The 15,783-nt window shown below is 37.4% G+C and overlaps 1 protein-coding gene across 1 annotated transcript in view; it reads left to right on the top strand.

The window, feature by feature from the left end:
* Nucleotides 1–15,300, top strand: part of LOC119493596 (voltage-dependent calcium channel subunit alpha-2/delta-2-like) — a 49,835-nt gene extending 34,535 nt beyond the window's left edge. The window contains exons 21-38 of the mRNA XM_037779056.1: nucleotides 1,352–1,413; nucleotides 1,562–1,638; nucleotides 1,716–1,776; nucleotides 1,872–1,969; nucleotides 2,056–2,146; nucleotides 2,247–2,309; nucleotides 2,433–2,536; nucleotides 3,710–3,808; nucleotides 3,979–4,070; nucleotides 4,179–4,226; nucleotides 5,284–5,355; nucleotides 5,791–5,943; nucleotides 6,041–6,093; nucleotides 6,297–6,352; nucleotides 6,703–6,826; nucleotides 6,922–7,031; nucleotides 7,150–7,232; nucleotides 8,524–15,300. Coding sequence (XP_037634984.1) covers nucleotides 1,352–1,413; nucleotides 1,562–1,638; nucleotides 1,716–1,776; nucleotides 1,872–1,969; nucleotides 2,056–2,146; nucleotides 2,247–2,309; nucleotides 2,433–2,536; nucleotides 3,710–3,808; nucleotides 3,979–4,070; nucleotides 4,179–4,226; nucleotides 5,284–5,355; nucleotides 5,791–5,943; nucleotides 6,041–6,093; nucleotides 6,297–6,352; nucleotides 6,703–6,826; nucleotides 6,922–7,031; nucleotides 7,150–7,232; nucleotides 8,524–8,619 — 1,542 coding nt within the window. The 3' untranslated portion in view covers nucleotides 8,620–15,300. The remainder of the gene's footprint in view (nucleotides 1–1,351; nucleotides 1,414–1,561; nucleotides 1,639–1,715; nucleotides 1,777–1,871; nucleotides 1,970–2,055; nucleotides 2,147–2,246; nucleotides 2,310–2,432; nucleotides 2,537–3,709; nucleotides 3,809–3,978; nucleotides 4,071–4,178; nucleotides 4,227–5,283; nucleotides 5,356–5,790; nucleotides 5,944–6,040; nucleotides 6,094–6,296; nucleotides 6,353–6,702; nucleotides 6,827–6,921; nucleotides 7,032–7,149; nucleotides 7,233–8,523) is intronic.
* The last annotated feature ends 483 nt before the right edge of the window (nucleotides 15,301–15,783 follow it).

The following is a 15,783-nucleotide window of genomic DNA, read 5'->3' as shown; positions in this document are numbered from 1 at the left end:
TAAATCAACAGTGTGCACTTTAACTTTGTGTTACATGCCTGTCATACCTGTTAATTAACAAATCTTTGCAGCAAAATAAGTCTTTAAATAAGTGAAGCCAAAACATTTTGATCGCCGGCTGGTGGCTGGCTGTTACTTTAAGAAGCGCTTGATTTGAAATTTGAGATACTATGCAGCAGGGTTTTTTATGAGCGGAGCACACATTTTAAACATCAATATTGCAATCGATCATGTTAATTTAATTGTGGGAAGCCAAAATCGTGATTGTGATTAATATTTGATCCAAATTGTGCAGCCCTATGTTGAGTAAGCATAGATATAGAATGAGAGTAGAACAGACATTCCCATTCAAGTCAACATAGCAGGATGGTCAAAGCAGCATACATTTTTATGTACGTATATTGTTGCCATCGCAAAGTACTGTGACTGTTGTAGTGGGCTAACTCATTATATTTCTATGATCAGTGCACAGTGCTCAGCACCATTTTCACAGTCTCATTCTATTTCTACATGAATAAGTTATTATTTAAACTCCAAGTAAACCTGCTGTTCACTTATTTATCAGACTATGACAGTAATGTGCAGCATACTGTGAACATGAGACACATAATCCGTATGATTATGCAGGCTTATACAGAAAGTACATCTGCAATACAATGAGTATTATAGACATTTAAAGTAATCCTTTTCACTTTCACTATGTATTTAATTCCAAATAAGTAGTTTAAATAACTGTGGTAACGGCTCAATTCTTATTTTTTTTCATCCATATACTATTTATGAAGGTAATCTGAAAAATCACAATCACACATCACAAGGTCCATTTAGTTGCAGTTCTTTTTTACAAATTATAGTTTAAAATATGAACCAGTTTTCTTGCGTGTTTACAAAAAATATTGGTGTAAGAAAACTGTAACGGTGTCTGAAAATATGAATAACTTTATTAAATTTAGATGTTGGTGTTAGCCCCTGTATTAAAAGAGTGATAACACGTTCCAATCCTATGTTGAATTTCTATTCATTTTTTTGCATTTTAAGAAAATATATAATTATAGAACATACAAGAAAATAGCATAAAATACAAATAAGATAAGATAAAATAATAATCAACGAAACAGGGTTGAAATTTGTTTTATAATAACTGATTTATATTTTGCATTTTAGTTTAGGCCTTAAAATTCAACTCTCTGAGGATTGTGTTCTGAGGGCTGAGTAGTAAACTGTTGCATCCTCATATCCAAACACCTCACATAACCATATTACACACATGTTACATGAAGTAAAAGCGAGTAAACTGTAGCCTGTTTACTTTGGTTAACTGGATTGTCCTCAAATGTCTCCTTCACTGTAGCAATACATTGATGAGGTGTTCAGGAGTTACACCTGGACTCCTATCAACGGCACAGATTACAGGTGAGCAGTTACAACGTTATGAATTACAAATGACAACCAGGCAGCTGTTGCCTGATGAGGACTGCACACACAGATGGATTCACTCTCCCTTCCTCTCTCTCCGTCTCCTCTTTCATGTTTCTCCCTGTTGTGATGCTGCCACCTGCAGTCTCGGTCTGGTATTACCCCCCTACAACGAGTACTTCATCCAGGCAGACCTGAGTGATGTGATGCTGCAGCTCCAGTGTGAGTACAGCTTTATGTTTTATTAAGATGTAACCTCAAAGAGGAGATGAAAACCTCACCCACTGCCTCTGTTACAGATATGCAGTCGTTGCTGCCCAGCTCCTTTGAATCCTCAGGACACGTGTTTCTGGCTCCAAGGTGACTACCATCTCTCTTCCCTCTCTGGATTTAATTTATTCTGAATGTGTTAGTTAGGGGAAAGTTCTTATTAATTCTGTCCTCTCTTTCTCCAGGGAATACTGCAAACGTCTGCATCTCTCTGACAACAACACACAGTTTTTGCAGAACTTCCTCTCGCTCATGCTGGACATTTCCCCAGAATCTGATGAATGTGAGTGTGTTAAATTGCAATATCTGCTACTGCTGCAGATGTACAGTTGAGATATTGTAATATACTTTTATGTTTTTTTGTCTCAGGTGACCAAGGCCTCATCCACAACCTGATTTTGGATTCCAGGATTATCGGGCAGCTGGCCTCTCGTGTTTGGAAGAACAAGGACCTGAATTCGTGAGTCAACTTGTTGTTGCTTTATACAACGTACTCACATATCATCCACCATGGTAAAAAAAATTATTTGGGCTGGCTAAGTGAAAACTAATTGTTACAGGTACGGCTTCCTGGCTGTATTTGCGTCCACTGATGGAGGAATAACACGTGTTTTTCCCAACATGTGAGTAAGATTAATGCACTTATTGAAGCAGATTTAATATATAGTAATCGCACAGATATTCTGTCTATAAGCTGTTTTTCCCCCCAGAGAACATTTATAATCACCTGTGTTGTGTTTGTACAGAGCTGCTGAGTTATGGGATGAGGACCCTGAACCCTTCAATTCAAATTATTACAGACGGAGCCTCGACAACAAAGGCTACATGTTCAGAGCTCCATCGAGATCCGGTGAGTAACTGTGCAAACGCATCTTCAAGTGGCTACAATCACGATATTTACAATAACAGTGGATCAAATGACGTGTGTATGTGAAATGGGTCACTCGTAGTAGTGATGAACACACAGATAATTCCCACCCATCTCTGCAGTTTCCTTTAGCATTGCAGAGCTTTATGGGATCTTTCAGCTCATTGTTTTTGGTTTTACGCCCCGCAACTTTACTGTTTTGGTTCACTCTCACAGCATCGTTTTCAGCCACAGCAGGCAGCTCTAAAAACCCACCGTATGCTACCTGCTCAGCAACAACCGACAAACTGACAAAGTCAGCGCCTAACTGTTGAACATAGTGGAGCATTTAGCAGCTACAGAGCCAGATATTTCTCTATGGAGTTGGTGGAGACCAAAACAGAGCTGAAAGAGAGAGAATATTGGACTCACATTCGTCAGGTGACCAGAAACACGACTCCTAATTTATTTATTTATTTATACAATATGTGGCAGTTTTAAAACTGGCACATTTACAGAAATGTTTATTAAAGTGCACTGTCCCTGTAACTTTATATTGTATAAATAAATAAATAAATTAGGAGTTGTGTGTCTGGTAATTTTCAACTGCAGTCCCTAGGCAGGTGACAAAAAACACATGAACTACATTAAAACAGAAACAGCAATACTGTACATCAAAACACATGAAATACTTATAAAACAAGGACAACAATACATAAAACAAAGCACGCTTCTTTACAGAGATCTAAATGAATGATATTGTTGCTCTCTAACTGGTGAATGTATAAATAAGCAACTGTTTGCCAACAAGTTCACCATATCAACTGTAATCATAAGTACATTTTGTGTTCGCAGCTTGTTTCTCCGGCCTAACGTGGCAATAAACAAAAAACACTAATGCAGGTTTAATGTACGAGACTTGATTTCATCGAATGAGAGTTTACTGTAAATGTTTAGTGATCATTTTAAACTATCTTAATTTTGGACGAGCATGTGGGACGAAATAATCTCACAGTTTTAATTGATGAACTATCTCAGGTGTATTCAGGACGTCTTTGAACTGAGACAGGGGTCACGATTGTGAAATGATAAATTCAGTATGTACGTACGTGTGTGACATCAGACTGTGACCTCACATCAGTTGTTTTTTTTAAATCATATTTTGTCTTTTAACAGCGTTGGACGACCCTGTAGCCGCAGAAAACGGCACCGTGGGAATTCTGGTTAGTTCAGCTGTGGAGGTTAATTTAGGAGGCAAACTGCTCAAACCTTCAGGTAAGAAAAATGCTTTTATTATTTTACTCTATTGCTGGGAATGTTTTTTATCTTAAGTATTTTTTCAGATCTTTCAGCTATCTCTGTTTTGTACTCCTCTCACCAAAACACTGCTTCTTGCCCTCTTCTTCCTCTCTCTCTGCTCTGATCCGGTGGATGTTGTCACTCAGTGGTCGGAGTGAAGCTGGACTTGGAGGCGTGGGTGGACAAGTTTAAGATCCTGGCCAGCAACGTGTCAGACAGTCGACAGGGATCACACAAGGTACAGCATGTAGCCACTAATTACTAATAATCACTAATTACTTAATAACACTAACTTTACTGTAACAAAGTTGACGTTATTGTCTCATTATACATTTTGTTTAAACAGTGTGGACCATCCAGAAGCTGTGAGATGGACTGTGAAGTGAACACTGACGTAAGAACTGACCACAATTGCATTATTTATAGGGGTGTATCCCAAGTTTCATCTCTATACAATATTATATTGATTCTTATACGATATTTGCTGATATCACAAAGTTTGCCACGATAACATTTATGAGATGATATCATATGCCCATTTAACACAATCAGTTACATTTATATATCAACTCACAAAAAGGCCCTGTAGGAAGGGGGTGTGCTTGGACGGAAATGGTGACACAGACGTGCCATGGGAATTTCAAAATAAAAGAGTGTCTTAAAGATGATGATACAGTATGTACCAATGTATTCACTTTGCATCAATGATACCGGACCGTTGATCATTGAATCGATATATCGACCCAGATTGTGGTTAAATGAGTTCTTAAATTAATACTCTTGTGATTCAGTTTATAGACCAGAACAGAGCTGTTGTCTCTCGTCTCTCTTTCAGTCAGTCAACTTACAGATACTTGTAAAAGATTTGTTCAGTAAAAGACTTGTCCAGTCTAATTAACAAAATCCATTGTGCTGCCTATGTGTATGATTTAGGATTAAGATTCAGGCTGTGAGCTCAACTTGGACCATGTAGGATATCACACTGTGAAAAATCTCTCTCTTACCCACTAATTTAGTCAGATTTTGAGCCCTAAAATCATATTTTCTTGAAAAAGGCATTTAATTATTGGAAAACTTGGAACAAGTGCATATAAATTATAACTTATATAATATAAATATGCTTGTTTTGACGAGTCTGGCATACTTCATTTAAGACCAAATGTTTTTTGCAATTTAATATATTTTTATATTATTTTTATATTATTATTATATTTTTTATATTTTATATTCTACATAGAAAATATTCATATACTCTACCTTTAGCATGTATGAAGACATATTATACTTTTATTAGTTTTCAGCTTTTTACACTTGCCTGCACTTGATCTCCTCTTATAAGATCAACCTGTATCTTGAGGTTTTCTGTCCTGTTGCTGTTCAGTGATGATAGTGATGATAGTAAATAGTTAAGAGCTGCACACTTGATATAAACTGTGCTGTGTTGTCTGTAGGACCTCCTCTGCTATCTCCTCGACGACGGTGGATTCTTGGTTATGTCCAATCAGAGAGATCACTGGAAAAAGGTACGTCTTTGTGCGGTAATGTGCTTACTCTTATATCATACATCATGTACTGTTTACTTTTAGAAGAAAATATGCAGTTTGTCTTCTTCACTATGTTTTAAAAGTCCTGTTTTGTAAGCAGATGTGAATTTCTGAGGTTTTGATCATCCTAGCTGTAGTTAATGGTGTTATTGTTATTGCATGTTTTACATCATATGTTGTATGTTAGCTGGGTTTTGAAAATAGTTTTTGTATGTAACTCAGCTAAATGAATCTGAAGTCATCTGAATGTCCTTCTGTTTATAGCAGTTCAGTTTGTTACAGCAGGGCCAAATAATGAAACAATACAGAGAAGAAGGTGGACAACATTAATAAAGTTCATGTTGAGCCACTGTTTCCCTTTTGCAATTTCTTTTCATGTGTGTGACTGTCTTTCCTTTCTGTCATCCATCACAGATCGGCCTTTTCTTTGGTGATGTGGACCCTTACCTGATGCACGCACTCTACAACAACTCAATCTTCAATCGCCGTCAGTCGTTCCACTACCAGTCTGCATGTGAACCAATCAGCAGCAGCCATACTGGTGCAGCACCGAGGGGCATCTTTGTGGTGAGAGACAACCTGCAGATTTTAGTTTATGGGACATTTTGATAACGTTTTGATATGGTGGAAAGCTTTCATCTGTAACTCCTCTATGTTTCTGCAGCCGTCCATCGCTGATGTCCTCAGCTTGGCCTGGTGGACATCCACGGTGGCATGGTGAGACTTTGTTAACTGTAATGACACCAAGAGCATGTGAGGTGCCCTTTAAAACAATCACAACTGTGTACAGACAGATGGAACCAGGGTAGTTATTGTAAGCTCAATATTGTTGTAGCGGTGTCATGTGTTAACTGGTATGTATTAATGTTTACAGATTGTATTTCATTTTTTAATGATGTGCAGTGTGAACACTTTTTCAGGTCTGTGACCCAGCAGCTACTGTATGGACTGGCCTACAACAGCTGGCTCTACCAAGGTGGATCTTAACATAATCTTTGTGTGTGCACATGAATATCTTTGAGGATTAATGGATTCAGGAATTTTTAATGCTCATTACTTTACTGTTTTTATGTTAAAAATGATACAAGATGAAACTATTAGATCTATTAAAAGTGGATTTTGTTAACAACGAAGTGTGTTCTTGTACCAGGGCACCTGGAAACAATAACATTTAGATGAATGTGTACATAAAATCTGGGTTAATATCAATTTAAACCAGTTTGCTCCTTTTTAGAACATCTTAGTCTCAGTTAAAAACCAAAATGAGCTTTAAGAATGGCATAAACATTATATAAAATGTTGAATTTGGATGCGTTTGTGTTCTAGATGATCTCCTGGTTGAAGGTTTTGAGACGAGGGAAAGCAGCTGTGTGACCATTCAAAGCCAGTTCTACTTTACAAACACCACCAACTCCTACAATGTGCTGCAGGACTGTGGAAACTGCTCACGGTGTGCTTTTCTGGAGCGTCAGCAGAATCTCATACTGTACCTGTACTGTACATACCGTATGAAGTGGACTAAATATCCATCACTGTCTCCCACAGGCTGTTCCATGCGAAGCGGATAGAAGGCACCAACCTCCTCTTTGTGGTCGCTGAGACGCTCCCATGCAGCTCATGTGAGATCGAGAGATTGACACAGATCAGGACAGAGTGTATCCTTTTCATGCTCACACACCCTGCGTTGCTTTCATTTGTGCTGAAGGTGGAAATCTCATCAGTCTCGTGTGGCAGGTAATTTCTCCGTTACCTCCCTTAACTAAAAACAAACAGTTCAGGAGGAGAATCCATGCGAAGTACTGAGCAACGCGCGATATCGTAAAGGCCCGACATCCTGCTTTGACTACAGTGCCTTAGTAAGTAGATACACTCTAAGTACACCATTATATTTGTGCCTCAATCCCTGAGCGTGCAATGGGACATTTTGAGGGCAGAAAAATATTTTTTGTAAGCACACAAACTGTATTTTATAGAGAAATTATTACCACACAAAGAAGAATTAGATTTTTAACAAACATAATTGTGCCTTCTCTTTGCACTCACAAATCTTTATGAAATTCTACTAAATTAGCCTCTACCTAGCTAACTTGGTCTGTAGCTTACTAATCTCACCAGATAAACAGTAGTTGACTAAGCTAGTTGTCTAACTACACAGCCAAAGTATTAATCATTAATGTAGTTAATTATAAAAAAATAAGTTTAACTGTGTCGCTGCAGCAGAATGTGCTACATCTGATTTTAAAAGTACGCTTTAACGTGGTTAACCAGTTGTACTAGAATTACATTAATGATCATTATGCCGTATAGCTGACAATTATCAAGCCAACTAGGTGACTAAGCTGCTGCTTATTTGGCTAGGGTGACCATATTTTCAAACCCCCAAACCGGAACCCTTAAGTGTAAATGTGTTCATGCTTGCGCTAATATGCACGCACCATAGGCGTTTTCATCAGGATGGTTAAATTGGCGCACCTGTGGCACATTTGAACACGTGGTGGTATCAGAAAGAAGGCCTTCACTACTTTCTCCTCCTTTAATCAAAGAGCTATCCCCGTCATGACACACTGACCGTTTGGGAGTCCCGTAGAGAGTTTTCCTCAGAGGAAACGTAATGTTGTCTGGGACTACGGGAATTATTTTTCAACTTTAGTTTTGAACCCAAACAATCTCTGTCACATCATGTCGCTCGCCACAGCCTCAGGCTATTGTTATTAAAAATGTGGAGCTCAGACGACATTTTGGCCAGGATGGAGACACCGGTTGAAAGACTGACAGGAAGGGACAGTCCTGAGGGAGTTATAAGCGGAGCGAACAGCTTTAAGTGATTCATAATTGCACACCTGTTGATGCGCAGAAGGAACTGTGTAGAATAATTAATCAAAACGACACGTTTGATGGTCACATGAGCACGTTGGGGCTCTGTGGTTCAGAACAGTCTGATGCTGGTTGCACAAAACAAACTATAATTACAAACTATAAACTATATGCTTGCAAAAACAATGTTTCTGTGTTCAAAATGTCCCATCGCACACTTAGAAATGAGGCACAAATTTCATATATGAAGTGCAAAAACAACCACAAGAATTTTCTGAAGTGGTGAATCATTTGCTTTGGAAAAAGAAGATTTATTGTTAACTCTCGTTGCAGGAAAACTCGTCAGAGTGTGGACGGGGTCATGCACTGCAGTCCTCTATAGGAGTCCTCCTCTTTATTCAGCTTATTCTGCCTCTTATTCATCTCTGACACGTGCAAACACTCTAACTGACATCTTTCATCTCTTTGGGTTTAGGCTCGGATCTACTGAAGGTCAGATTAAACAGCAACTGCAAAATTATTCTTTTTTGATCTACAAACATCACACAGTGCATTTGTGCTTGATAAATATACGCGGATCAGCTCTTAGTGTTTTTTGCCTTATCGCTTATGCATTTGTTGGTGTTTCAGGGCTTGAGTGCAAAATATAGAATGTGTTGAGTGTGCATGCTACTTAAACTAGGACAAGCATGTTTAACATTTTTGCACATGTGCTCAGCCATGTAAGCAACCACCAAAAAGACAGGGAGGCAGCTGAAATGTACTTTTAACAGGCCAGTAAATGATCAGGAACAGGCGTCAATCACAATTTTAGGTCGGATTGTGGTGGTGAAATTATAACAGATCTAAAAACTCAGTTGGATTTATTTGCTTTGTGGTAAATACACAGTGGTGGAAAGAAGTATTCAGATATTTTACTTAAGTAAAGTTGCTCTAAAAATACCACTAAAAGTCATGCATACAAGACTTTAAGTAAATTAAAGAAGTATTAGCAACAAAATGAACTTCAAGTACAAATCCTATCAGTATTATCTCACCAAATCAGGCATTATATCATCAGATAATTATTACTGATGTATTAAGGATGCATTGTAATGTTGTAGCTCGTCAACATGGAGCTCGTTTTCACTACTTTAGATACTGTTGCATAGTTTTATCTAAAACAATCATTTTAATAATTCAGTATAGGTTTTCTACGTTAAATATTAAAATAAAAGGTAACTACAGCTGTCAGATAAATGTAGTGGAGTAACAAGTACAATATTGCCCTCTACTACGATATAGTGGAGTCGGAGGTATTAAAGGTGCTCTGTGGAATTTCTTGCAAGCAATGGTTCTGTTTACAATCAATATTTCTCCTCAAAACACATTGTGTGTATTCTTGAGGTCTAACAAACGAGTTGAACCCACTTCCTGCCTCATAAACCATTTTGATTAATCTTTTGAAAATGTTGCAACCGCTTTCTTTACATCCGTGTTTACTTGCTTGCAGTCTTTTTCTTCCCTGCATTTTCCTGCCATATTGCAACGTTTCTTGGCGCGTTACTGCCACCTGTAGATCAGTGGACTGGTATGAGTGTACTCAAGAGCAGCTAAACGTGGACCAACTTACAAAAACATTGCTCCACAGCCACAGGCACAGTTAGCGTTGGTTCAAGGGGCTCACGAAGCCCATAGTGGCCCTGACCAAAAATGCATGTAGGGATTTATATATTGTCTACATTTTTTTATAATAACATATAACTCATAATTTATTGCAAAGATGAATAATATCAACATTGTTGTATCATCTTTTTGACAGAATAAGAAACCAGCTATATACATTTTGGTGGTCTTTTTATTGACTTATAATTATATAGGACGCTCTTTGTCCACACTGAATACATTAAATATGCACTTTCTGTTACGTCATGTAAACAAACCACGTACCTACAGTATCAACTGAGCACTTAAGAGATGGGTGATACTTGCTATCTTCCGATGTTTGTACTTTTTAAACAGAAAACACGTTTCATATTGTGATATATACTGGAAATGACATACAATATAGCCAAACAGCAAGTAGTCAACTTTGAGGCGATCTCCTGGTGATCTCCTTCCAGCCAGCTGTCACCTTATTTAGGTTTTTTTGTGGTGAAATGAAGAGGTAGCATTTAGATAACTCCTCATTTTAACTTCACGAATCAGCCATTCCTCGTCCATTGCTGCGCTTTCAAAGCTAGCGACAGGATAATAAGTAGAAACAGGGCATCTGATAAAAGTTCAGCTCAAAATGGTGTCGCGCTGTGCAGCCCTGCGACGCTCGCGGCCAAACAATTCAATCAAAACTAATTTTGTCTTTGACCCTCGCTCTCGTCGCATCACTCCTCTCTGTTTTGACATATTCAGACGTTCATAGACGCCGGGGTCAGCCTGCTGTAGGTTTATCAACAAGCCTGCAAGGCTCATCTTCGGTTTACTGATGGGTTTTTGCGGTTTGTGTGAGTTCAGTTTCTATGATAATTCTCGCAATATTCCATCACTCATTAGATATAATAGTCGGGATATGAAAATGCACCTGCTGGTGCCTGGTTATTCATTTTCGTGTACATAAACAAAGCTTCTGTTTATATTCCCTCTAAATTTTTTTTGTGAACCCCCAACCTTAAACCTTAAGCGTTAGTGGTCAAAAACTCCACAGGGTACCTTTAAGTAAAAAAACATGGAATTAGTTATGTAAAGTACAAGAAAACTTAATTACTTATCCAAATACAACGCTGCACATGCCCTGGGTTTTATCTAGAGGAGCTCCATGATTGGCCGAACACAGGTGCAACTTTGTGGAGAGAGTATTCTGAGTTTTTAGATCTGTCATTGTCACTGTCTGACGCCTTGTTGAACAGCTCTGAATATAGTTATATGACTTTTCAGCTGTTGGTTTAACAGCATGTGTGTGTGTTTGGGATGACTCATTAGATGAGGCCCACCTTAATAGTTGACAGTTTATATGGATTTACAATTTCCATACAGCCGCTGGGTAAAGCTATCCAAAGCATTTATACAACTCTTACATTGTGACCACTTCACATAAAGCAAACTGCTACAGCATGAAAATGTAAATAGATGGACAGAATCTGCTGAGCTCAGACGCTGCTGCTTCTGCAACTTCTGCTTTTGTCGGCTTTGTGAAATTCAAAATGAATTATCTGCGCCAGTTTTCATTTGCATGTCCGGTCCTAGTTAATGTCTTTGCACATAAAGGAGCTCCTTTAACCTTCAGCAGTTTTTACATGACAGTAGATCCGGGCCTTAACCTCACATTCACTTCAGTGTCTTTCAATCCACCTCTGACCTTTGCCAAGACAGTTTCAGTACTATAAATTGTATCATACATGACACGACCCAGAATGATTCCCCTCTGCCGTCTCAAGTACGCCCTGCCTCTTAAATCTTTAAATCTAACCGGAAGTATTTTTTTCCCCCACTAAAAAGAGCACTTTGACAAATGAGACCATAGATGAGACAAAAGCCAGTATGAGGAAACATACTAGTGTTAGACCTCCAGTAAGATTTGGATTCTTCGATAAAAGGACCGTTTAAGTCAAGGTTTGTTTTGCTGAAATGCTTCCACAGATACTCGGTATGATCTTGAAGTGCTTCCAGTTGATAAGAATTGTTAAAGGGTGTAAAATCTGACAAAAAAAAGACCAAAATTATCAAATGTTAGTCGTGATGTTGTTACAAAACTGTAGTAGTGAATCCTCCAAACCACTGCATGGTTTAGTGCAATAATGCTGTGATAATCTGATGACTTTATTTTAGCAGTAATTATCATGGCCATCAATTTATCATCAAATCAAGAGTTTAAGTGATTTCCATGCAGTGTTATCTGTTATCTCTGTAGTCTTATAGCACAAAACATGCGCAGACGTCAGTGTGTGGCCGTCCTGTTTTTAAACATCAGTTGTTTGATGGAAGGGAAGCTCTCTGTCCATTTTTTTGTATCTTGTATCGCCACTATTTGTCAAACCTGAATTTATGCACTTCTGTATGCTTCTGTATGGGGAATGTAGCTTCTGAACAGCTTTCGGTGTTATCAATATATGTTATCAGTATGTGATGCTTTTTGACCCTCTGTTGAGATTCCCCTGATGTCTCGTTGAAAGTGATGATTCGCTGTGGCAGAATATTTAAATTTGATCATGCATACCTCGTCATGGCAGTGATATCTGATTCAACTTTTTGCGAAATTATTAAGCTGTAAGATTTAGTAATTTAGTCACAATGAAATGTCTGCCCAGTACTTTATGTATGGGATCATTACTACTAGGAGCGTTGCACTAAAAATGTTTTAGATTGCTAGGGTTAAAACTCTTTGTTCAGGTTCAATATTAAGCCCATAACAGAAATATAATACACAAAAACATATATTAGGGCTGCATAATGATTGTTTTCATTATCTATTATTCTGCCCATTATTTTCTCAAATAATCAACGATTAGTTAATTTGTCTGTAAAATGTCAAAACAGTCCGAAAACCCAAAATATTCCATTTAAAGTGTCAAACTGCACGAGCTAGAACAAGCAAATGTTTGGCATTTTTGACTGTTTGATGGTTAATTAATTATTGAAATAGTTGCCAATTAGTTTACTCTCGATCGACTTATCAGCTAATTGACTAATCGTTTCAGCTCTAACATATTTTATATATAAAGCTCAGTAGTTGTAAGACATTCAGGTCATATGCTTTATTTCAAGTTCCAAGGGTGAGCAGGCTGTTCAGTAGCCTTACAGGCTGTTTTCACTAAAACTCTCCATCTATTGCTTAATTTTCACAAACAAGTCCACAGCATATGTGATGTTAAAACACATTAAATGTGTTCATTATTGTGCTATATTAAAAATCATGTTTTAAGACAAAAATATATGTTTTTTTTTTCCACAAAAAGAGATGAATTATCTTGTTAAAAATTCTTAAAATTACATCTACAAAGATTTAACTGCTGGACACAAGGTGTCTCCTACTGCATGTTGGACCACAACTGATCTATTTGTGATGTCACAAATCCTTCTGGTATGAACGCGTGTTAAACTCTGATTTAAGGCGAGCACAGAGAAACTTTACCCCTTTCAGGAGATAAATGTGAAAACTCGGCAAATATATCTTTCAGCAAAGTGAAGCTCAAAAATCCAAGTGATGTAACAATAAGCAAAACACGTTTTTGAGTTGCGGGGGACTTATTTATTTCAATTATTCAAGTGAATCATAGTGAAGAAGACTGAACATTGCTGGAGTCTTTGTAGCCTAACAGTGTATCACCATCATATTTGTGAGGAGTTATGCATGATAAAATCCTCAAATCATTTCCCCACAGTGATTCATCAGCCCCTGATGTCTTTTTGTGTTTCTGATCATTTGATCTGGTTAATGGAGGATATTTTTAAAAAGCTTTTTTTGACAAAATATTTGTAAAATGCTGTTTCTCTCCGTCTGCCTGGTGTTCCACCCTGCAGTGCCTTGTTGCACTCATTTTGGATGGCAGGAACATTTGGCTCTTAGACTTGTGGACATTCATCCTACAGGGCCATGCGAAAGACTCAATTTCAAGGGTTTGCAAAGGTTCAGCTCTAAATGGACTTCTCGGTCAGGGAACAAAAAAAAAGATGCTCTTCGTGAACTCATGAAGCCTTTTTAAAAGAGCACAGCACAGTTGTGAAAGAGCACAACAGACGTGTGTCGAGCAGCTGGCTTCCTGTCCTGCCTTCTCTTGGACAAATGTTTGTCAAAGCGACGAGTACGAACCCTGCTGCCCTTCTACTATGTGTCGTTTATCTCTACACTGTGGTTCAGCCTTGAATCAAAGCACAGACACTGTCCATTTTCATAGATTTACTTCGTCCCATCTGCACACTGTATATTCTATATTTGAAGCCTGTCGGAAACGTGTACTTTTCCATTGGGACTGACTGAAACGAGTGAATGTTTATGTACAGTAATACCTACTGTTGTGCATCTCTGCTGTACCCGAGCATGGTGGGAACCCGGAGACGCAGATAAAAGCTCAACACTGTTTGGGGACCTCAGCAAAATCACTGCTTTCAAAAAAGTATTAATAAGGTCATATTGCATTATTCAAACAACACTGTTGTACATTGAAGGAAAGACATTTTGTGGAACTCTTTATAGCCTACAATATATTACTACTGTTGAGGTCAGTGTTGTAGTTTCGTTTTGAATTACCGGTATTTATTTGCATGATATTTTGAACAACTTACAGATCTGTGTACATAGTCTGATGGATATTTTACATTCCTGTCCACATCCGGCTCTCCAGTACTGTGGGGAGGAGTGAGGGCGCCCTCTGTGGATATTTGGGTTGATGTGGAGGCCTCAGAGCTCTTTGCTGTGTGTAACTGAACGAAGCTGAAAGTTTGACTTCAGTGAAGCCTACAATAACTGTCAGTGTTTGCAATTTCTTTGCAGCAAGTAAAAGCACAGAGAAGTTTAGAGTTATGAGCAACATACTGCCTGATTAAACTTTATTTAGGAAACAAGTGACATAAAACCGCTGGAGATGATTTATGCATTTAAAGGCTGTATAACAAATAAATAAGACAGTGGCATGTGTGGGGACACCCCTTTATTAATTAACTTTGTTTATGAAATAGTGTTGCTTATTTAATTTATTTATGTATTATTTAATTTGTTTATTTATTTGGATATTGTGAATAATATTTGTATTGAACAGGAAAGAATTGAATGTGTTTGAAGCTTGCGTGGGCACACTAAGCAGTTTACAAGAAAAATTGCAAAACAGACAAAAAAAAAAGAAATATATATATATATACTGTACGTCCATGTCCTTTTATTTACTGAATATCAAAACATAAGAATGTTAATGTTTTTTGTGTGACTTTGCTTTTCATTTTGCTGACGTTGTCGTTAACTCGGGACAGTTTCCTCTCTTTGTGCCAGTCTCCAATGCCACCTCATTTTTGTACAGACGATGTGAAGCAGTCAGCAGAAGATGAAGGCTAACTTTGTAAAGATTTTGTCAGTCACATTACAAAAATGGATATTTAAATGTTTATATCTTTGGTGATTAAATGCTGTTGATATTTTTCACTTCAGCTCTGATCCTTATTGTTCTAAACTGATCTATTTTTTTAGACCATAGTTTCTCAAAGTGTGGTTTGCAAACCAATGGTGGCCCTCAGAAACATGACATGACATGACATGACATGACATGTATGGAGGATGGAACTTGCCAAAATAAAAAAATAATGAATAAATAAATTACTCAATAAATAAATAAATAAATATATCATTAGATGTAGCAAAAATAATATTAAGAATAAATGTAGCCATTAATTAATTGATAAAATGTGACATGAATTGATATTTCTGTTTTAATTTAATTCTTTATTTATTTATGTTTTGATTAATTCCCTTATTTATTTACTCTTCTGTTTAGTTTTCCCTTTTATTTATTTATGAATTATAAAAGGAATAAAACCTAAATATCAATTAATGCCGCATTCTATCAATTAATTGATGGTTACATCTCTTTTTAATATTATTTTTGCTACATCTAATGATAAATATATATATTT

This window comes from Sebastes umbrosus, chromosome 1 (assembly GCF_015220745.1).
Source record: "Sebastes umbrosus isolate fSebUmb1 chromosome 1, fSebUmb1.pri, whole genome shotgun sequence".
Classification (NCBI taxonomy): Eukaryota; Metazoa; Chordata; class Actinopteri; order Perciformes; family Sebastidae; genus Sebastes; species Sebastes umbrosus.
The sequence above is the reverse complement of the archived record's forward strand: the minus strand, read 5'-3'. Positions and strand labels throughout refer to the sequence as shown.